Genomic DNA, 23,744 nt, shown 5'->3' with positions numbered 1-23,744 from the left:
ATCATACTTTTGGTCAAAGCTTCACTGGATTATCATATCCCCTGCTATCTGCAGGACGTATACTATTTTTTCTGATTGGAAGTAGAAGTTAAACAATAGCATGCTATACTTTATTAGTGTGTTAATATCTTCACCATACCGTCACAGCAATATTCATATACTGATTCACGGATCCTCCGCTAGGTGGAATCCTATGAGGGATTCGAACCCTAACTCTCAGAGTCAGGCACCTAATCGCCAGCACACAAAGTAAGCGAACTAACCCACTCGACCATCGCGGCATCCACTAACCCACTCGGCCACCGTGGCTTCCATTAAGTCTACCAAGTCTGTCGGACGAAGAACGAAGGGAACCAGTCTACAGTGTTCGTTATATGATTACTAAATATGGCTCCACATGCCTCAACTGCAGTGTCACGTGATCAATACCGCAACAAACACATGTTTGTGTCTGGAATCGGTCATATCGTGACAACATCTCGAAACAGAACACAAATGAAAGCATGCATGTTTTCTCACTTGAGTGTAATTGTAACTGGCAAAGGTAGCAGTATCTGTATCACACTGTTGAATGCCTCTGATAAAAAAATCAACAAAACAAACAAACAAAAATTATAAATATATGTCCATGTGAATTTTGAATGATCATTTTAATATATTTTCTTTATGTTATTACACAGAAGATAAACTGATAAAATACATTTTATTTATTGTTCATGAAATGGTAATATTCAGATTTAAAAGAAATACATCTGTAAACTGAAATATATTTCCTTCCTCTTTCATCTTTGAGCATTCCGGTTTTAAGTGACAACCTGAGAGGGACTACGCTGGATTGATATATAATTTTAAATTTAATTTGTAATGTTTATATGTCTATTGAACTTGATAAGGAGAACCGTATATGTTAGCACTTATCAGTGTTCATTCTTGGTCCGTTTTCTTATCATTTCGACCATCACGCAATTTATTACGTTTCGCATTTTTCAGTTCGCCTTTTGTACACTTCACAATGTCATGTGATACAATATGGCCACCAAGTGTTTTGATTTGGGTGTTGACGAAGTACGATGACGGCTTATGACAGACCGCTCCCGACTGATACGGGTCAAAGATTTGCCATGCTTGGTCAACAACATCGGAGAATATCAGACGACGTAGCGTCACTAGATTCATGGACAGATGCCCTGAATTTGTCTTCATCAGTAGAAAGATCAGACGAAAGCCGGCTTTCAGGAAGTGGCAAAGCCCCTCATGTTGTGAACGTTGATCCATACAGACAGTTTGACCACCACAAGGACAGGGGTCCATCGGTTATATCAAGTACCAATATTCAGTGTGACGTAGCCGATGGTGCTGGTCCTATTACGCGAAGACATTATGGCAGGCAAGAGAGTGGAGGTCAACGCGTTCACATAAATCAGAATCCAATGAGGTATTCCAACCACCCCCGGACCAGTTTTGTGAAACCTGATGTACCCCACTCTAGAGGGGTAGCATCGTGGTTCAATAATATCGCACAGTCAAGTTCACAGTCACCAAATATCCAACAATATACTAGTAGACCTCATGCTTTGAGCGCTAGTGCTTACGATGAAAGAAATTTCAACAATTTTGGCATATCTGCCCAGTCACGTTTAGGTTTACCACAAACTAGTATAACCAATGTTCAACCAACTGATGTTTCTAGTAGTAGCCAAGGTCACCAGCAAGGAAGAAGAGGCAGCAGTGGTGGGGAGTTCGGATCTGAAAATTTGGTGGATCAGTTGGACAGAGAAGGAGAAAAATTAAAGACAAAATTTATGTCAGCTTGGAATAATGTGAAATACGGTATGACTAGTTACAGTCAGTATATTTAGTGCTAATAGTGTTCACTTGTCATGCTAAATGCCTGTGCTTTGATTCCCAACTTGGCTTCAATATGTGAAGTCCTTTTCTGGTGTCCACCCACTGTGATATTGTTTGAATACCGCTAAAAGCAACATACAACCCAACTCGCTAAAATCTGCAAATTCTATTAGTAAGCAGGCTTGGAACTGCAAATACAAAATGCTGTCATCACCATGCTCATGTTCTCAAAGGAGTTTGATAAGACGTTTGGTGTTTCCAGATTTTTTAAAGGGGGAGCTAACTCATAGAGCTATGAAAGTCATGGTTTGACGTTAGTCATAGTTCTCATTTGAAACAAGCAAATGACGATGTATGAACACAAACATGTGAAAGTTGGTACTTTCAGTATGATGAAACATTCTTCTCTGAAGTATAGTGATCATGGTGATGTAACAAAAGGCATTATTCTAATCTGAATTGTGGACTAGATGGAACACATGTATCTAGCCCTTGCTAATATGATGTAGTTTATCATGTTTATTGTATAGAACAAGTATTTCATGCATTGTGATCATTAAGTCATCATTGTTATCATTATTTTCATCATGATCTGAAGCATGAGAAGGAGCATGTAACATGTTGAAGCAGTGTTAAAATTTGAAATGAAGTAAATCGACTAAAACACTCTTATTTTGGAGCAATCTAACCTGTAGGGACTCTTTCTTTAAGTAGCATTTAGAAGCTGGTATGGTGAAGTGGAAGTTTTGATGGATGTGACGTTTCAGTTTTGATGCTAACACCGTTAGATAAAAAGCACGAACAAAGTGTGAATGATCATTTCAATCACTGTTATCGTGTATGGTTATCTCAACGTTTTCTCACACAAGTGCAAAAATCATCATATGATCACATGTCTGGAAAACTAATTTCAAATACACATCATGTATGATACATATATTTAAAATTCTTCCTGTTAACTTGATGACTTGGCTCATTCAAATTATTTGGAATTTTGCCAGTGGAGTATTGCAAATTGCTAAAGGATCACATGTATCTCATGTGTTTATATGGTGTATAGAAAAAAATAATTAACAATGCTCAGTTATTTGTCTTCTGATAAGGTGATGTTGATGTTTTAGTTCTAATTCTACTTCCCTTATCAATTCATTTACATAAACAATTTTATATATGGGACTATAACAAAACATGTCCAGAGCCTCACATGGTAAATATTTCAGTCACTTAGCAACGTCAGTTAATGATGAAGTTCTCTTTAGCTTAATATTAGTATGGCTAGCCACTTAACAACATCACCTTGTTTACAGAGGTAAACATCTAAATAATCATCCCCACATTTTGTGTGGTTCAGGCTGTGTGGTCTGTGCCATTAGTCTCAAATCCCAGATAGGGTATGACCCCCCAAAATGCTGGTATTTGCACTTTACTGAGAAAGTTTAATTCCAAATATAACATGTTACTTCTTCATCTTATTAAAACAATAGTTATCATCTAAAAAGTACATGTCACTGTGATGTTTGTGAGTGCATATTATGATTACAGTTGTAGATGCACATCATGATTACAGTTGTAGATGCACATCATGATTACAGTTGTAGATGCACATCATGATTAGAGTTGTAGATGCACATCATGATTATGGAGTTGTAGATGCACATCATGATTATGGTTGTAGATGCACATCATGATTATAGGTTGTAGATGCACATCATGATTATGGTTGTAGATGCACATCATGATTACAGGTGTAGATGCACATCATGATTATGTAGTTGTAGGTGCACATCATGATTATGTTGTTTGTAATGCATAACATGATTATGGATCATGATTATGGTAGATGCATCTTATGGTTGTAGATTATTTTTGTAGATGCACATCATGATTATGGATACAGATCATGATTACATCTTGATTATGGTTGTAGATGCACATCATGATTATGGTTGTAGATGCACATCATGATTATGGTTGTAGATGCACATCATGATTATGGTTGTAGATGCACATCATGATTATGGTTGTAGATGCACATCATGATTATGGTTGTAGATGCATCATGATTATGGTTATAGATGCACATCATGATTATGGTTGTAGATGCACATCATGATTATGGTTGTAGATGCACATCATGATTATGGTTGTAGATGCACATCATGATTATGGTTGTAGATGCATCATGATTATGGTTGTAGATGCAGCTGTAGATCATCATGATTATGGATGCACATCATGATTATGGTTGTAGATGCACATCATGATTATGGTTGTAGATGCACATCATGATTATGGTTGTAGATGCACATCATGATTATGGTTGTAGATGCACATCATGATTATGGTTGTAGATGCACATCATGATTACAGTTGTAGATTGCACATCATGATTGCACAGTGATTATGGTTGTAGATGCACATCATGATTATGGTTGTAGATGCACATCATGATTATGGTTGTAGATGCACATCATGATTATGGTTGTAGTTGCACATCATGAGGTTGTAGATGCACATCATGATTATGGTTGTAGATGCACATGCACATCATGATTATGGTTGTAGATGCACATCATGATTATGGTTGTAGATGCACATCATGATTACAGTTGTAGATGCACATCATGATTATGGTTGTAGATGCACATCATGATTATGGTTGTAGATGCACATCATGATTATGGTTGTAGATGCATGCGCACATGATTATTTGATTAGATGACATCATGATTAGATGCACATCATGATTATGGTTGTAGATGCACATCATGATTATGGTTGTAGATGCACATCATGATTATGGTTGTAGATGCACATCATGATTATGGTTGTAGATGCACATCATACATCATGATTAGATGCATCATTATAGATGCACATCATGATTATGGTTGTAGATGCACATCATGATTATGGTTGTAGATGCACATCATGATTACAGTTGTAGATGCACATCATGATTATTATCAGATTATGGTTAGATGCACATCATGATTATGGTTGTAGATGCACATCATGATTATGGTTGTAGATGCACATCATGATTATGGTTGTAGATGCACATCATGATTATGGTTGTAGATGCACATCATGATTATGGTTGTAGATGCACATCATGATTATGGTTGTAGATGCACATCATGATTATGGTTGTAGATGCACATCATGATTATGGTTGTAGATGCACATCATGATTATGGTTGTAGATGCACATCATGATTATGGTTGTAGATGCACATCATGATTATGGTTGTAGATGCACATCATGATTATGGTTGTAGATGCACATCATGATGGTTGTTATGATTATGGTTGTAGAGTTGTAGATGCACATCATGATTATGATGTATGCACATCATGATTATGGTTGTAGATGCACATCATGATTATGGTTGTAGATGCACATCATGATTATGGATGTAGATGCACACAGTTGTAGATGCACATCATGATTATGGTTGTAGATGCACATCATGATTATGGTTGTAGATGCACATCATGATTATGGTTGTAGATGCACATCATGATTATGGTTGTAGATGGATTATGGTTGTAGATGCACATCATGATTATGGTTGTAGATGCACATCATGATTATGGTTGTAGATGCACATCATGATTATGGTTGTAGATGCACATCATGATTATGGTTGTAGATGCACATCATGATTATGGTTGTAGATGCACATCATGATTATGGTTGTAGATGCACATCATGATTTGTTGATAGATGCACATCATGATTATGGTTGTAGATGCACATCATGATTATGGTAGATGCACATCATGATTATGATTATGGTTGTAGATGCACATCATGATTATAGATGCACATCATGATTGTAGATGCACATCATGATTATGGTTGTAGATGCACATCATGATTATGGTTGTAGATGCACATCATGATTAGATGCACATCATGATTATGGTTGTAGATGCACATCATGATTATGGTTGTAGATGCACATCATGATTATGGTTGTAGATGCACATCATGATTATGGTTGTAGATGCACATCATGATTATGGTTGTAGATGCACATCATGATTATTGTAGATGCACATCATATTATGGTTGTAGATGCACATAATGATTATGGTTGTAGATGCACATCATGATTATGGTTGTAGATGCACATCATGATTACAGTTGTAGATGCGCATCGTGATTATAGTTTTTGATGCACGATTGTCTTTGAAGATGCACATCATGATTATGTATAGATGCACGCCATACACATGGTTACTGATGCACATGATTATCTTTGTAGATGCACATCATGCTATGGTTGTACTTGTAGATGCCAACAAAGTCTGGATATAGTAACTGATCCTCAATAACTTATATATGTCATTATCGATGATTATGGTTGTAGATGCACATAATAAATATAACCTGTGAAGATCCAGGTTAGAATTGGTCTTCAGCAACCCATGCTTGTCGTAAGAGGCGACTAGTAACAGGATCTGGTGGACAGACTGGCTGACTTGGTTGATACACGTCATAGTATTGCAAATGTGTAGATCGATGATCATGCTGTTGATCACTGGATTGTCTGGTCCAGACTCGATTATTTACAGACCACCGCCATATAGCTGGAATATTGCCGAGTGCGGTGTTAGAAACAAACCAACCAACCATCATGATTATGTAAAATGCACAACACAATGGATATGTTAACTCATCCTCAATAACTTAAATATGTCATCATCAGTGTTAGTGATTATACAAGGGTTCTGGCACCTTCAGGTTTGTTTTATAGCGTCTGTGTACTGATGTTAGTGATTATACAAGGGTTCTGGCACCTTCAGGTTTGTTTCTATAGCGTCTGTGTACTGATGTTAGTGATTATACAAGGGTTCTGGCACCTTCAGGTTCGTTTCTATAGCGTCTGTGTACTGATGTTAGTGATTATACAAGGGTTCTGGCACCTTCAGGTTTGTTTCTATAGCGTCTGTGTACTGATGTTAGTGATTATACAAGGGTTCTGGCACCTTCAGGTTTGTTTCTATAGCGTCTGTGTACTGATGTTAGTGATTATACAAGGGTTCTGGCACCTTCAGGTTTGTTTCTATAGCGTCTGTGTACTGATTCCACAAACCATTCATTCTTAACATTGACTTCCTTACTTAATGTCAAACACTGTGCTGTATATAGTTTCACTTATCTGTCCTTGTAGGCTGGACCCTCAAGACAAAGACAAACTTCAAGTGTGACAGCCCCATCTTCCTCCTGGGCAAGTGTTATCATCGCAGAGGGGAGGGAACAGGCAGCGGTGGTAGGTCCACTTGGATATAAGTTGTGTAGAAACTTAAAAAAACTATCATGTCAGTTTGTGAATATAATGTGAATATATAATAAATATTGCATGGTATGAATCGAATAAGTTTCAAATATGTTACCTTATAATTTATCTGTACTCATTACTATATTACATGGACTATAGGCCTATGACCTATTTGTATTATGAAGAACCACCTGAGGATGATAACCATTACAGGACTTTACTCAGCAGACTCATAGAAGGACTTTCTTTAAATACTGATTTATCAAGGGACTGTACTGATGTATTTTCATGAAAATATTTGTTTGTGCATTTGAGAAATTATGATATGAGACCAAGTAAAGAATTGTGCAGTGCTTGGTTTGTTTGTCTGAGATGGTTTTATCATTTTGTGACCCAGTTTTAGTTGTCATAAACAGATGTAGGCATTCATAACCCTGTATCCTGTCAATACTGACTGCTTCAGAGGAGGATTGCGTGCAGTATCCAAAAAGTAATATCAAAATCTCCAACATTGAAGAGTTCCACCAAGACTTTTCCAGTCGGATGTGGTTCACCTACAGACGAGAGTTCTCTCCCTTGCCTGGCACCAAGATGACGACAGACTGTGGCTGGGGATGCATGCTGCGGAGTGGACAGATGCTGCTAGCTCAGGGATTAGTCACACATTTCCTGGGCAGGGGTAGGTGCTGCGTGGCGATGCCTGCATCTTCAATGTGTTCAAAATTTCAAAGATTTCTCTGTATAATGTGTGGAGCCGTACCTTGGCATACTGTGTCAAAGTGAAGTGGCAGGGAAGAAAATCTGTTCTCACAGATCAACATCTACTTGAAAATTATTAGGGCCTTTTTTTAAAAGGAACAGTCTGTCGCACAGCTCCTGAACCATACTGTTTTCCCTTCTTCCTAGCCCTACCTATAATACAAAAGGCAGAAATGTAGCAAATCTGAATCAGGTTCAGGTCTAAATCTCACATCTCACTCAGGCTCCTTTTCAACTGAAATGGAGATATTTGTTGATATGAAAATTATATATACTCAGAGACTAACCATTAGTTTAGAAAAAGATGGATGGGTTCTTAGTGAAAGTGAACCAAACGATTTTTTGACAGTTTATGTCAAATATTCCATTTGAATTATCTTCAACTCTTTACTTATGAAGTTACATTTGCTGTTTATTGCGTAAAACATCTGATTGATATTGCTATATTTTTATATGTCTTTTGTACATCTAGGGTCAATATACCATAACAATTGCTGACTAACATGATTAAAGGATGACTCTGCTTATCTAAGCTTACTGATTTCTGTAAGGAGGTATTGTATGGGAATGTCAGTGACGACCCTCCACAATTATTATTCACAATCTCTGTCTTTACAGACTGGCGGGTATATCATGATCCAAAAGCTCAGCAGAAAGCATTTTACAAGGAGATTATACGCTGGTTTTCTGATCAAATGTCGGACCAGATTCCCTTTTCCATCCACAAACTGGTGGATGCTGGACAGAGGCTGGGGAAGTCTCCGGGAGACTGGTATGGCCCATCATCGGTGGCGCTCATACTCAGGTGAGGGCAGGGGATCATGTTGAGCATGTTTACACTTAATAATGGCAACCATTGATGGCTCCTGGCTGCTTGTTATTAAACAACCCATCATTCCGAGCTGATATCCATGATGACCTTTTCTCAACATGCTATCACAATTACTGATCTTTATCATGAAAAGCAGGGGCTGTGAGTGCGTTGTGAGTGCCGATAAAATGGTTTGTTGAAGAAATGTGTTGAAAACAATGGCCAATATAGTGGAGAAATTAGAGTCTGTCTCTTTGACCTGCTTCAGGTCATCGTACTTGTGAGTGAGTGAGTATGGATTTACACTGTGTTTAGCAATATTCCAGCAATATCAAGGCGAGGGACACCAGAAATAGGCTTCACACATTGTGCCCATGTGGGAAATCGAACCTGGGTCGTCGTGGTGATGAGCGAACGCTTTAACCACTAGGCTATCCCATCTCCCCTCATCATATTCGTGAGTGTTATTGGTATTTGTTCATGGACTGTTGCAGAGATGCTCTGATCAAGGCCAGCAGCAGCCTACCAGTCCTCAAGGATGTGTGTGTATATGTAGCACAAGACTGTACAGGTAAGTCACTCTTCATCCTGCTGAGTCAAGGAAGTTTACTTGCTATACACGTCCAGTTTTCCCCTATGGCCAACTAGGCTGGAGTTATGGAGTTGGTTGTGATCTCAAAGTCCAATTCTGCAGCACATTTCTATTATTGAACAACCTGGATTACCGTTAAATTGTTTCGTATAGGAAAAGGAAATTGTTGTTACTTCCTGAAATCTGAAATATTTTAGCACATTTTGGTAACTGACCTTTGTCTCTGAGTGTTGTCTCCTATGTGTACTAATTTGAAATTCAGAAAGATGTGGTCTTTGATTTAGCAGTCTGTTTCTGTTTTGGCCAAATGTTTCGAGGCAGTGTCAGTAATTAAACTGTTTACTGTGGGTGTTTACTGTCTTTCGATACATCTGTCAGCAGAAGTTACTGGAGTTGTTTGATTTCTCTTAATGGCAACAACTCTTCTAAATGAATATTGGCTGTAGACTCCTTTGGATATTGGAACTTAATAAACTGACTTAATTCATTGACGTTGTTGCCATGAGCCTTTCTGCAAGTGGACATCTATATACAAGTGTTGTTGCCATGAGCCTTTCTGCAAGTGGACATCTATATGCAAGTGTTGTTGCCATGAGCCTTTCTGCAAGTGGACCTCTATATGCAAGTGTTGTTGCCATGAGCCTTTCTGCAAGTGGACATCTATATGCAAGTGTTGTTGCCATGAGCCTTTCTGCAAGTGGACATCTATATGCAAGTGTTGTTGCCATGAGCCTTTCTGCAAGTGGACCTCTATATACAAGTGTTGTTGCCATGAGCCTTTCTGCAAGTGGACCTCTATATGCAAGTGTGTTGCCATGAGCCTTTCTATATACAAGTGTTGTTGCCATGAGCCTTTCTGCAAGTGGACCTCTATATACAAGTGTTGTTGCCATGAGCCTTTCTGCAAGTGCAAGTGGACCTCTATATACAAGTGTTGTTGCCATGAGCCTTTCTGCAAGTGGACCTCTATATGCAAGTGTTGTTGCCATGAGCCTTTCTGCAAGTGGACCTCTATATACAAGTGTTGTTGCCATGAGCCTTTCTGCAAGTGGACCTCTATATGCAAGTGTTGTTGCCATGAGCCTTTCTGCAAGTGGACCTCTATATGCAAGTGTTGTTGCCATGAGCCTTTCTGCAAGTGGACCTCTATATACAAGTGTTGTTGCCATGAGCCTTTCTGCAAGTGGACCTCTATATACAAGTGTTGTTGCCATGAGCCTTTCTGCAAGTGGACCTCTATATGCAAGTGTTGTTGCCATGAGCCTTTCTGCAAGTGGACCTCTATATACAAGTGTTGTTGCCATGAGCCTTTCTGGAAGTTGATGTACAAGTGTTGTTGCCATGAGCCTTTCTGCAAGTGGACCTCTATATACAAGTGTTGTTGCCATGAGCCTTTCTGCAAGTGGACCTCTATATACAAGTGTTGTTGCCATGAGCCTTTCTGCAAGTGGACCTCTATATACAAGTGTTGTTGCCACTACAAGTGGGCCTTGATGTACAAGTGTTGTGGCCACTACAAGTGGACCTTGATGTACAAGTGTTGTTGCCACTACAAGTGGGCCGTGATGTACAAGTGTTGTTGCCATGGACTTTCTCTGCGGTGATAATGCACATGGTTATTGATGATATCAGTTAATGGAGCTGAAACAAAAGTAGTCACATTAGCTGATTATTATCTGTAATTGATGCAATTAGAAACATTTGTCCTCCATTTCAGTGTACAAACAAGACGTCATTGACCTCTGTCTCACTCGCCCCAAGTCCAGCAGTCAGCTCAGCACATGTGAGGAGGAGGAGGAGGAAGAGAAGGCAGGGAGGGAGACTACCACAGAGGATGGAGAGTGGAAGAGGGCAGTCATCATCTTCATCCCCATGCGTCTGGGTGGCGAGAGCCTTAACCCAATTTACATTCCCTGTGTGAAGAACCTTCTCGCCCATGATAACTGTATTGGCATCATTGGCGGTAAGCCCAAGCACTCCTTGTACTTTGTGGGCTGGCAGGAGGACAAGCTCATCAACCTTGATCCCCATTATTGCCAGGATGTTGTGGATACATCCACCCAGAATTTCCCTGTTCAGGTGAGTACTGTGGGGAATGTGGGTAGAAGGTAGGAATGGGTAGTTTTATTATAGCATTGCTGTATCGGTATCTACCTTTCTGAAGGTACATGACATCGCTGAAACATGTATAATCATGATAATGTCTACTACAGAGGCCTCACGATACTATACTTATCTCAATACTGAGGTGTATCACGATATGTATCGTGGGTATCGTGATATCGATATGTATCGTGATACTGCATTTGTGACATTTTGCGCGTAACAAGCAGCCATTACTGGATGGCAAGCTCATACCATAACTCACCAGTCACCAAATATTTTGGTAGAGATTACGAGAAAAGGGAAGACCGAGTACCACACTCACCAAGTCTAGTCATATCTGATGTTCTGTATAACAAAATTACTAGAGAAAAATGTGAAAAGTTCACTGTTAATTATGTCTGGTTTGTATTTATCAAAAAATGTTTTATGTGAAGTATTGGTGCAATATTAAAATAATAATTGAAATATGTCAGAATATGAATCGATACTAAAACAAATGAATCATGTATCATATTGTGCACAGCATGCCTGATGCATTGGTGAATCGTGACATCACTAATGTCTACCGTTCAGATTTGTGTTGTCAGTCTCTCATTATCATTCATAGCTAGGTTATGTCAAATGCAGTGAACTGTCAAGACTAGTGCACTAACGGTACACACTGACATTCATGTATATGCGTGGGAGCATGTTCTAGTCCGGACTTATGATGATTTCAGAAAGTTAGCCCACTGAGATACCATGTGGGAGTTTAACATGGATACCCCACTCAGACATATTAATTTGACTTGGAGTGGACCAGATATTGTTTTATCACCTTACTGCTGAACACTAAGGCAGGGATCAAACAGCAGACCTTCTTCCCTGCAGAGTCAGTCCTGAAATCATTGAATTTAATTAAACAGAAACCAGCATCGCTAAAATACTACCGTTTATGATATACACAACCTGAGGTGTAAGGCTTTAACATTTCAAGGGAAATAACTCTTTGCAGACTAAGATAACAAGAGGTTTAGATCAGATGCCTTGGATAGTGTTGGAAACTGAACATTGTTTCTTGGTGGTGACATTTTCCTTACAAGTTGATGCTTGCTTCATTGTACTGATATATTTTATTTTCAGTCTTTCCATTGTGTCTCACCGAGGAAATTGTCTTTCACGAAGATGGACCCAAGCTGTACTGTAGGATTCTACATCAAGACTAAGGCAGAGTTTGACAAGTTTGTCAAGTCAGTCAGTGGGGTAGGTATCACACTGTAGCAATGTAGTGATTATGGTGATGTTTGTAAGATAATCTTCTGGTGTTTATGGTTGGTATAGATTTAGACATGACTTTTGATGATTAGATATGGTGTCCACTTAGATCTCTGCTGATGTTTATGAGAGAAAAAAATCCAAAACTTTGTTCCTAGGCAGGGTTATAGAAAGCACCTTCTCATTAAAACAGGTTCTAGTGAACAGAGGTACAGATAAACTGCATATCTGCGTAAATTATGCAAATATTTATGTGAAAACTCAATTCCTATTACCCCAGGTAAGTCTAATGCGTACAAGTACACTTGAATTTTTGTAAATACTCAATAAATGTTATCTTACATGTGTACACATAAAATGTCAAATCTTAGCTTGTATACATAAAATAGCTGAGGTATATTGAGAGGTTCTATTTCAGCACATGAACTTGGCAACTTGCAGTCTCTCTTATCGCTTCTAATATTACAGATCAAATATAAATAACAAACACGTAAACCAACGTTTAAATGTTATTATAAATTTACAATTAATGGAAAATGGCAAAATACCCAATTGAGTTTGAGTGAGGTGGGTACAATTCATTTGGTTACTCTAAGGAAAATTAGGATATTCAACTGAGATGAACACAGGCAAGTACATAACTCAATGACCCAAAAAGTTATCTGTAGCTCTGTAGTGAAGATCCGGGTTAGAACTGATCTTCAGTAACTCATGCTTGTCGTAAGAGGCGACTATAGTCTGTTTGCGGTGAAAACGTACCGATGAATTTCACTTTAAACAAAAAAGTAAATCAAATAAAGTGAAATTAAGATTGCGAATTCTCATAATTTTACCTTGCCATTTGAAAATTTAAATCACAGAATTTTATTCAACTTGGGATGAAAGTTGTTTAACAAACCATCATAGTTTCAAATCGGTATTATTGGTTTGTATTACAAGGGGGTATGCACATAAAATGAAACACCGAGATCAAGTAGGGTTGGTCTAAGTTAACGCTCATCACGTACCGCACCTGCATTTGTTTCACTGTTCCAACTACTGCGCTTACCCCCTTGTAATACAAACCAATATAAGCGATTTGAAACTATGAACGTTTGTTAAACAACTTTTTTCATAAGTTGAATAAAATTTTGAGATTTAAATGTTCAATTGGCAAGGTAGAATTATGAGGCCAGGCTCGCTGACTTGGTTGACACATGTCATCGTATCTCAATTGCGTAGATTGATGCTTATGAAGTTGATCACTGGATTATCTGGTCCAGACTTAATTATTTACAGACCGCCCCCATATAGTTGGAATATTGCTGAGTGCGGCGTAAAACTAAACCCACTCACTCACTTATCACAGTGATGAGGAATTGGTATTTGTCATGTTTATTCAAGACACTGCTGTCATTGATCATGTTTATTTGATATTCGGATATCAATGTCAGTGTGATAATACCGGAGTGTCATCTGGGAAATAACGTGTCTTAGTACTCCTCTGTGTGTTACTGAACCCTGCCAGTAGCGTCTTGATGGGGCTTCAGATAGTGATGATGTTATTCATTTTGATACTGAGAACAGTGAAGTTTATGAGGGCTCTGTCCAGATTTATTGACAATCTGAGACAGACACACTTAGAAATGGATTTCACGTAATGTTATGTATCTGCTGACTGTCAAAGAGATGATTGCGGGTTAAGTTGGTTTTATCTGTTCTGAAGGTGGTCACATGTGATGAATGTTTAAGTACCTAGGTGCCCTTGTACCAAACGATGGTAGCGTTATGGTGAGCGATACCTTAACATTGACTTCAGACAGGTTGTTTTGTACCCTGGTACTTGGTAACATTTTACAAAATACTTTGGGAACTTTTGATTTGTTGTTTGTAAAATTAGACTAATTGCAGCCGAGTGCCACATCTTTAAAGAGTTTGAAATATATTCAGTATGTATTACTACTTGACATGTGTTTTGATTAATTAGAAAATTAAACTTGAAAGTCATTAACGAAGCACCTTCAAAAACTGAAATCAATTTACTTTTAGTGTTTTGAATTAGTATTCACCTATTCAATGATATATACTGAAAAAGTCTGTTTCTTTTCTTCCTGATATATAATCTTTAATGTATATGTGTAATTTACATGATTGAGGTATGTCTGACAAGAATCATGACAAGTGTACTTTTGATTTGATGTGAAATCTGTTTCCTGGGGTTTTCATTCATTCCAACATGCCCAAGGACACTGAATCATGCTTGTCATGTGAGTAAAACAATACCTTTGAAATTTGAAAAGAAAGAATTTGTTTATACTGAATTTAGCTGAACTGTTGTATGAGGTAATGATTTGGACTGAATGAACAATAATTAGCTCTGACATTTTTCAAAGTATAGGTTTTTAGCAGACCCGGCACTGTCATGGTACAGCTGAACTGTTGTGTCGTGAAAATCAGGATTGATATGTCGTGTATATCTGTTGACCCACATTTCAGCTTGTGGTAGAATGATTTTATAATCATAAGTGTCTGAAAGACATGATCAGATGTGTGTGTGGGGCGGTGAGGTAGCCTAGTGGTTAAAGCGTTCGCTCCTCACGCCAAAGACATGGGTTTGATTCCCCACATGGTTACAATGTGTGAAGCCCATTTTTGGTGTCCCCCGCCTTGATATTGCAGGAATATTGCTAAAAGTGGCGTAAAACTAAACTCACTCACTATCTCAGATGTGTGCCAAAATTGTTCATACCGGTAGTTTGAAATTGACTACATCATATTGCTAGATACATCCAGTCCACCATGTGGTGACCTGTAAATGAGTTTGAAAAAATGAACAGGGTGGGTGAGACCCAGAGTCATGGACATCATTTATTTCTTGTCGAGTTAAGATGCTGAGATTGCTGAGAGGTTATCCAGAATGATGTGAGGTTAAAGACGAGGTTTATCATCATGAATCATGCTTTTGGGGGTTAAAATGGGAAGATGTATTTTTTTTATTAAGCTTATCATTATGACCATGATGAATGTGGACAGTAAGATGGATCATTTTTTAAAAGTGTTTTTATGCAGTGGCATTTTCAGAGAATTTGAGACATTTGTTTTTGTCACTGTCACACAAAATAGCTTTGAAAAATTACTTTCCGTTTTTCTTGTTGCTGAGAAGCAGTTATTTCCACACCACCATCATACTGCTGGTAGTTGCTGACAGCACAGGCCATCATATATTGGTTCAGTATAAAATAGTTGGTTGGTTTGTTGTTTAACGCTGCACTCAGCAATATTCCAGCAGTATGGCGGCGGTCTGTAAAAATTCAGTCTGGACCAGACAATCCAATGATCAACATCATGAGCATTGTTCTACGCAGTTGGGATGCGATGACATGTGTCAACCAAGTCAGTGAGCCTGACCACCTGATCCCGTTAGTCGCCTCTTTCGACAAGCATGGGTTACTGAAGATCAATTCTGACCCAGATCTTCACAGGCCTCAGTGTAAAATAACATTTCAGGGATTCACCCGGTTACAGCTACCCCCTGCTTTGAAAATCTGGTTTTGAATTTGTCTTCATTAGCCCATGCTTGACTGTGGGGATTGAGTGGTCAGACTCACTGGCCTGCTTGACAGTGTTGTGTTCTCGTCGTGCTATACTGATTGCAGGGTGTTACCTTGACTCACAAACATGGGAGTCCTGGGGACCCCTAATTATTAGATTCAAGGGTCCTTGCAGGCAATATAAGGGTCTTGTGAAGTAACAGAGTAGAGAACTGTATGTATCATTTCTTTACAGCCCGGAATGAATTATTGATCTAGTGGACTGATGGGTGAAATGATGCATGTAACTGCTCTGAAATGTTAGACTGGCTGAATTTGGTTTTACGCTGCTTTTAGCAATATTCCAGCAATATCACGGCGGGGGACACCAGAAATGGGCTTCACACATTGTACCCATGTGAGGAATCAAACTCAGGTCTTCGGCGTGACGAGCGAATTCTTTAACCACTAGGCTACCCCACCGCCCCCTGAAATGTTAGAAACAACCAAACATAATATTGTATGTCCTTCTTTACACTGTGAATTTTATTTCTGTGTCTATTCTCTACACTTGTGTGTACTGGACGCACATTTGTGCGAAGCGAAAAACCCAGCGATTGTGTTGATTGATGTTCATGATGTCAATCACTGGATCGTGAGGCCCAGATTCAATTGTTAACAGATCATCACATAGCTGGAATACTGAATGGAGAATTAAGCATCAAATAACAAACACAACTAATAGATGGTTGTTTGTTTTCAGATTGTGATACCGCCTCTTCAGAAAGGCATATACCCACTCTTCATCTTCTCCGAGGGTCACAGCTCAGACATCAACAATGACGATACGCCCTATCAGGAACAAGGGCGTCTCAGAATCCGTCATTTCCGTGTGGATCGTCATGGAAATGTCCGATCGCCTACAATCGAGTCAGAGGATTTTGTGATATTATGACATTTTCATTGCAATAGTAATGACTGTTAACATTTATTTGATGTGAGCCAGGACCTGCCTTGTGGGATCCTCGTGAGATGAATGTGGCATGATTTTGAATATAGTAGATGTGATTCATGTAGATTGGATCATTCATATTGGATGGGGATATCTGTGATACATTAACAGGGGACTATAACGTGGATATTCTCAGTCTCACTTACTGTATTTGTGTTATTGCTGTGCTTTTTAAATTTTTATGTTCTGAAATAAACTTTGGGTTATAAAAGTTAGAAATGTCTGATAGAAATAAAAAAATAAAGTTTTGTTGTTTTTCCACGTGGTATTAAGATGTTTACTGGGGGAAGCTTTTAAGAAAGTGGGTTGATTGAACAATTGATCGAATGAAACTGTGGGTGTTGATTTCTTTAAATCAGTCTGGTTGTAGACAGAATTGAGAGGGAACAAGGCACCAGCCATTTATTATAGGGATGGGGTCAGACAGAAGCAAGGGATGGTCTTATGAAATATGAGGGTCTCTATGGGAGGTGGAAAAGGGGACATTTTGTGATAAAATGTTTAGTTTGTTTAAATGCATTCTAATTTCTTGGAAAGTATGTTTTGGCTTTACCATTTTTCGTCCTGAAAAAATTTACTGGGATATGGGGAGAGTCATCCCCAAAACATTACAAGCATTAAGGGAGGGTCATTTGTATTTTGTATTTTAGTGTTTGAGTCACCTCCACCCAATCTCCTTGTAATATATGACTGGGCCTTAATGCAAATATTTCCTTTTTAATCTGAGTTGAGAATAAGGCTATTTTCTCTTTTGTGACTTGAAACTTGAGAGTTACTGATGATGTCTGATTTCATGATGATTAAAAAGTTGAAACTGTTTTTTAAAAAGGAATAAATTGTAATCAGTGATGATCCAACAGTGTTAAAAATCTACAATTGTTTCTTTCAAATTCTACTTCTTACCATATTGCTATAGAATTATTCATAATACAAGGTTTTAATACTTTTATAATAATGTTTTATCATTTGTTAGTCATGTGTTAATGCCTGTGATTTGGTTTCCCATTCTTTAGTGATGTTTTACTGGAATCAGCTGTTACCATGGTTACAAAGTGGTTGCATGTATTAATCTTGACATTCTTTAGGATGGCACTTAAAGCATCAATCTTTCATCTTGTCCACTTTGAAACTTTTCTTACTCATGGATGGCTGAAGGTACATATCATTTTCACAGAGTACATTACGTCCTGGATAAGGATTTATGAGATGTATACTTACTGTGTGAATAGTTCAATTTCAGGATGTGTCTCCATGATATTGATCCAATGTGATAGGAATGGAACTGAATGTTTTCCAATTGTAAACTTATATTATTTGTAAATGTGTGTTAGAATGATTTTTCTGTTCACATTGATCATGTAGAAACATACAGTTTCTTGATTGGGGTCTATATGATATGGATTCAGTGTGATGTTCATGGGTATTTGAACTGTGCAATATGACTGTGATAACTTTTTGCTAGATTGATATATCAGATATATCAGATATGAAGTTCACATAGCCAGGTCTCTTTCTTCTGTGTTATCACAGGATCAACTCACTCAGCCGTTACTATGGTGATATATTAGATACTAAGTTCACATAGCCAGGTCTCTATCTTCAGTGTTATCACATGATCAACTCACTCAGCCGTTACTATGGTGATATATTAGATACTAAGTTCACATAGCCAGGTCTCTTTCTTCAGTGTTATCACATGATCAGCTCACTCAGCCGTTACTATGGTGATATATTAGATACTAAGTTCACATAGCCAGGTCTCTATCTTCTGTGTTATCACAGGATCAAGTCACTCAGCCATTACTATGGTGATATATTAGATACTAAGTTCACATAGCCAGGTCTCTTTCTTCAGTGTTATTACATGATCAGCTCACTCAGCCGTTACTATGGTGATATATTAGATACTAAGTTCACATAGCCAGGTCTATATCTTCTGTGTTATTACAGGATCAGCTCACTCAGCCGTTACTATGGTGATATATTAGATACTAAGTTCACATAGCCAGGTCTCTATCTTCTGTGTTATTACAGGATCAGCTCACTCAGCCGTTACTATGGTGATATATTAGATACTAAGTTCACATAGCCAGGTCTCTATCTTCAGTGTTATCACATGATCAGCTCACTCAGCCGTTACTATGGTGATATATTAGATACTAAGTTCACATAGCCAGGTCTCTATCTTCAGTGTTATCACATGATCAGCTCACTCAGCCGTTACTATGGTGATATATTAGATACTAAGTTCACATAGCCAGGTCTCTTTCTTCAGTGTTATCACATGATCAACTCACTCAGCCGTTACTATGGTGATATATTAGATACTAAGTTCACATAGAGCTAAGTTCACATAGCCAGGTCTCTTTCTTCAGTGTTATCACATGATCAACTCACTCAGCCGTTACTATGGTGATATATTAGATACTAAGTTCACATAGCCAGGTCTCTTTCTTCAGTGTTATTACATGATCAACTCACTCAGCCGTTACTATGGTGATATATTAGATACTAAGTTCACATAGCCAGGTCTCTTTCTTCTGTGTGTTATACACATGATCAAGTTCACATAGCCAGGTCTCTTTCTTCACTCAGCTCACTCAGCCGTTACTATGGTGATATATTAGATACTAAGTTCACATAGCCAGGTCTCTATCTTCTGTGTTATCACAGGATCAGCTCACTCAGCCGTTACTATGGTGATATATTAGATACTAAGTTCACATAGCCAGGTCTCTTTCTTCAGTGTTATTACATGATCAGCTCACTCAGCCGTTACTATGGTGATATATTAGATACTAAGTTCACATAGCCAGGTCTCTTTCTTCAGTGTTATTACAGGATCAGCTCACTCAGCCGTTACTATGGTGATATATTAGATACTAAGTTCACATAGCCAGGTCTCTATCTTCAGTGTTATCACATGATCAGCTCACTCAGCCGTTACTATGGTGATATATTAGATACTAAGTTCACATAGCCAGGTCTCTTTCTTCAGTGTTATCACATGATCAGCTCACTCAGCCGTTACTATGGTGATATATTAGATACTAAGTTCACATAGCCAGGTCTCTTTCTTCAGTGTTATCACATGATCAACTCACTCAGCCGTTACTATGGTGATATATTAGATACTAAGTTCACATAGCCAGGTCTCTTTCTTCGCTACTAGTGTTATTACTAAGTTCATCAGCTCACTCAGCCGTTACTATGGTGATATATTAGATACTAAGTTCACATAGCCAGGTCTCTTTCTTCAGTGTTATCACATGATCATCTCACTCAGCCGTTACTATGGTGATATATTAGAGGTCTCTAAGTTCACATACTCACTCAGTCGTTACTATGGTGATCAGTGTACTAAGTTCACATAGATCAACTCACATGGTGGATCAACTCACTCAGCCAAGTCACTCAGCACTATGGTGATATATTAGATACTAAGTTCACATAGCCAGGTCTCTTTCTTCAGTGTTATTACATGATCAGCTCACTCAGCCGTTACTATGGTGATATATTAGATACTAAGTTCACATAGCCAGGTCTCTATCTTCTGTGTTATTACAGGATCAGCTCACTCAGTTGTTACTATGGTGATATATTAGATACTAAGTTCACATAGCCAGGTCTCTATCTTCAGTGTTATCACATGATCACACTCAGCCGTTACTATGGTGATATATTAGATACTAAGTTCACATATAGCCATCTTCAGTGTTTCTGATCAGTGTCATTACTATGATATAGATCAAGTTGTCTCTTTTACTATGGTCACATATCACTCAGATACTAAGTATCACATAGCCAGGTCTCTTTCTTCAGTGTTATCACAGGATCAGCTCACTCAGTCGTTACTATGGTGATATATTAGATACTAAGTTCACATAGGTCTTCCAGGTCTTTCTTCAGTGTTATCACATGATCAGCTCACTCAGCCGTTACTATGGTGATATATTAGATACTAAGTTCACATAGCCAGGTCTCTATCTTCTGTGTTATCACAGGATCAAGTCACTCAGCCATTACTATGGTGATATATTAGATACTAAGTTCACATAGCCAGGTCTCTTTCTTCAGTGTTATCACATGATCAGCTCACTCAGTCGTTACTATGGTGATATATTAGATACTAAGTTCACATAGCCGGGTGTCTTTCTTCAGTGTCATTACAGGATCAGCTCACTCAACCGTTACTATGGTGATATATTAGATACTAAGTTCACATAGCCGGGTGTCTTTCTTCAGTGTCATTACAGGATCAGCTCACTCAACCGTTACTATGGTGATATATTAGATACTAAGTTCATGAATCTTTGTTCAATGTCATGACAGGATCAGCTCACTCAGTCGTTTGTAGAGTGATATATGAGATCCTAAGTTCACATAGTTTGGTCTCTTTCTTCTGTGTTATAACAGGATCAGCTCATTCAGTCATTACTCTGCTGATATATCAGGTACTGTCACATGGCCAGGCCTTTTTGAACAGTGTTATTTGGTAGTCATTTCACTCGGTTCCATCTCCCAGTCATGCTCATGTCCAGTTTTATTATAATGTACAGATTCATGCTGCTCCTTCAATCTCGGAAACTTTTCCTTTGTTTGTGTTAATGGCAGAGAGTTTTAAATGAATAATCATGATAATAGTAAGAGAGTGTCACGGGATTCAACAAATTAGCTGGTCTGGGTGACATGTGCAAATAAATAACAAGAAAAGCTCATGGGGCATACTGAAAATGAGCCACCTTCTACAAGTTACTGCCACCATTCGAGTCACTGGTACTTGTCACAGCCTGGCAATGGAGCATGGTTTTTAAATTATTGTGTTGCAGATTTTTATGTCACAGTGACTATGTTGTGAATGGCAATACATGTAATTCTGCTTTCACACCACAGCTCTATGGCTGATTGTGATGAGGATTTGATGTCATAGTGATTCAGTTGTGTTTGGCAACAATTTTGCTTTCACACCACAGCTCTATGGCAGATTATGAAGAGCATTTGATGTCATAGTCACTGTGTTGTGTTCGGCAACAATTCTACTGTCACACCACAGCTCTATGGCTAATTATGATGAGTCAAAATAATTCTTCATACATTTGGCGTGTAAAAAGTAAAACTGCTGCGTTTTGAATAATGACTTTGAAAACTAAAGCTAACAGTAACCTGCTGCTGTGGTCAAGAGATTTGTTATATCATTGTATCCGATGATGTGACATTGGTCAGCAAATCATTGTGATGAAATTTCACTACGGCAATGTGTCCTGGGAGGTACAATTTGATCTCACCCAAGCCATATCTCCTGTGGAAGCAAGTTTTGGAGGAAAATTCACTGTAATACTGTCAACATCCTCAATTTATTCCTGATTTGAGTAGCACAGAGTTTTGCCTCTAAGAATACTTAAAAGCACTATTTCTCACCACACTTCTCTAAAACATGAATAATGCATTTCTCTCAATAATACTAACTATCAGCCCCCAGGGAAGCTTCCATATAATTTATTCCAAAAACAATTACGTATTTAGATTACAATATTAAATTAAAAAGTTCGAAGAATTAATGCAATGTTGACTCTAGAGCCATCTAATGGGCGAACATTATTTCAAGCAAATCCCATAGAATTATGTCCCTTGGAATGCTCTTTACTAATATCCTACGCACAGCTTGTGATTGAAACCAGTTTGGAAATCACTGACAACACTGCGTGTGACAGTTTTCGTTTCGCAATTGTTTACATTCTATATATTGCATGTGTTCTCTGTTTGGAAGCTGTTCGCCTCAAAGTTTCAATTATTGATTTCAGGCAAGTTGTAAGGGATAATAAGTCTTTTATTGCCTTAATAGGAAGCTAAAGTGAGTGCATATGTCCCAATATATATGATATAGGCCAAAATATTGTCGGAAATGTGTGACATTGTGCCATAAACTATTCTGTTCTGGTGTGACGGCAGCTTTAGTCTGACGGAATATCAGTACACTTTGTCATGTCAATTAGTCTCTGGTTGAGTTTAACTAGGTTTTCAAATATTATTTGTGACAGCTATGTCGTGACATTACTCCTTGTTAACCAATGGCCCCTGGCTGACCAATTCTTGCCCGTCTCGTGACATTTGTTTAGTCTTGGACGTCCCTGGATAAAACTTTGGCCTTTGCAATTATGTAAACATTTGTACTGTTAAACAAGGTTACTGACTTTACTTTGTGTATGGCAATATTGAACAATGTAATGTTTCAATCAAAATATACATATGTTTTATATCATGGTCTTGACATTTTGATCATGGAACAATGATATCCAGTAAATTGACTGCTGTCCTTACTGTTTGGAGATTATCTAAAGGTGTGTCTCTCTGGACAGGAAAGTTCAAAGCATTAAAGTTGGGAGTTTTGTAGGGTTAGTTTGCTTTTTCATTGTATGTTTACTTTGCTATTTTGATTCCAAATGGATATTTCTGTATGATTTTACTGGTGATGAGAGTGAGTGAGTGAGTGTGTGAGTGTGTAAGTGAGTGAGTGAGTGAGCAAGTTACATTTTACCCTACTATGAACATTTATTCAGCACTA

General features: G+C 38.2%; 1 protein-coding gene across 4 annotated transcripts; it reads left to right on the top strand.

Moving 5' to 3' along the window:
* The first annotated feature begins 1,029 nt into the window (after window positions 1–1,029).
* On the top strand, window positions 1,030–22,692 carry LOC124266919 (cysteine protease ATG4C-like). 4 transcript variants are annotated; one of them, XR_006895893.1, is made up of 11 exons: window positions 1,030–1,830; window positions 7,032–7,130; window positions 7,603–7,818; window positions 8,517–8,703; window positions 9,204–9,280; window positions 11,019–11,380; window positions 12,530–12,649; window positions 16,934–18,970; window positions 19,778–20,334; window positions 21,162–21,315; window positions 21,485–22,692. XR_006895893.1 is itself a non-coding variant. In XM_046701765.1 (8 exons), exons 1-8 carry the CDS (start codon window positions 1,071–1,073, stop codon window positions 17,123–17,125), a joined length of 2,013 nt encoding a protein of 670 aa, XP_046557721.1. In that variant the 5' UTR covers window positions 1,030–1,070; the 3' UTR covers window positions 17,126–19,503. The 4 variants fall into 4 exon arrangements, 1 of the variants encoding a protein (XP_046557721.1); XR_006895894.1 differs by lacking the exons at window positions 21,162–21,315; window positions 21,485–22,692 and adding an exon at window positions 20,641–20,809; XR_006895895.1 differs by lacking the exons at window positions 21,162–21,315; window positions 21,485–22,692 and adding an exon at window positions 20,429–20,471.
* Window positions 22,693–23,744: the final 1,052 nt, after the last annotated feature.

This window comes from Haliotis rubra, unplaced genomic scaffold (genome assembly GCF_003918875.1).
Source record: "Haliotis rubra isolate DU_JTF1 unplaced genomic scaffold, ASM391887v1 Scf129, whole genome shotgun sequence".
NCBI lineage: Eukaryota > Metazoa > Mollusca > Gastropoda > Lepetellida > Haliotidae > Haliotis > Haliotis rubra.
This window is presented reverse-complemented; position numbering and strand designations above follow the sequence as displayed.

Coding starts and splice junctions, on each gene's coding strand:
- LOC124266919 (XM_046701765.1), top strand. CDS start 1,071: ATGACGGCTTATGACAGACCGCTCCCGACTGATACGGGTCAAAGATTT. Junction 11,381..12,529: donor CCCAGAATTTCCCTGTTCAG/GTGAGTACTGTG, acceptor TTTTATTTTCAG/TCTTTCCATTGTGTCTCACC. Junction 12,650..16,933: donor TTGTCAAGTCAGTCAGTGGG/GTAGGTATCACA, acceptor GTTTGTTTTCAG/ATTGTGATACCGCCTCTTCA.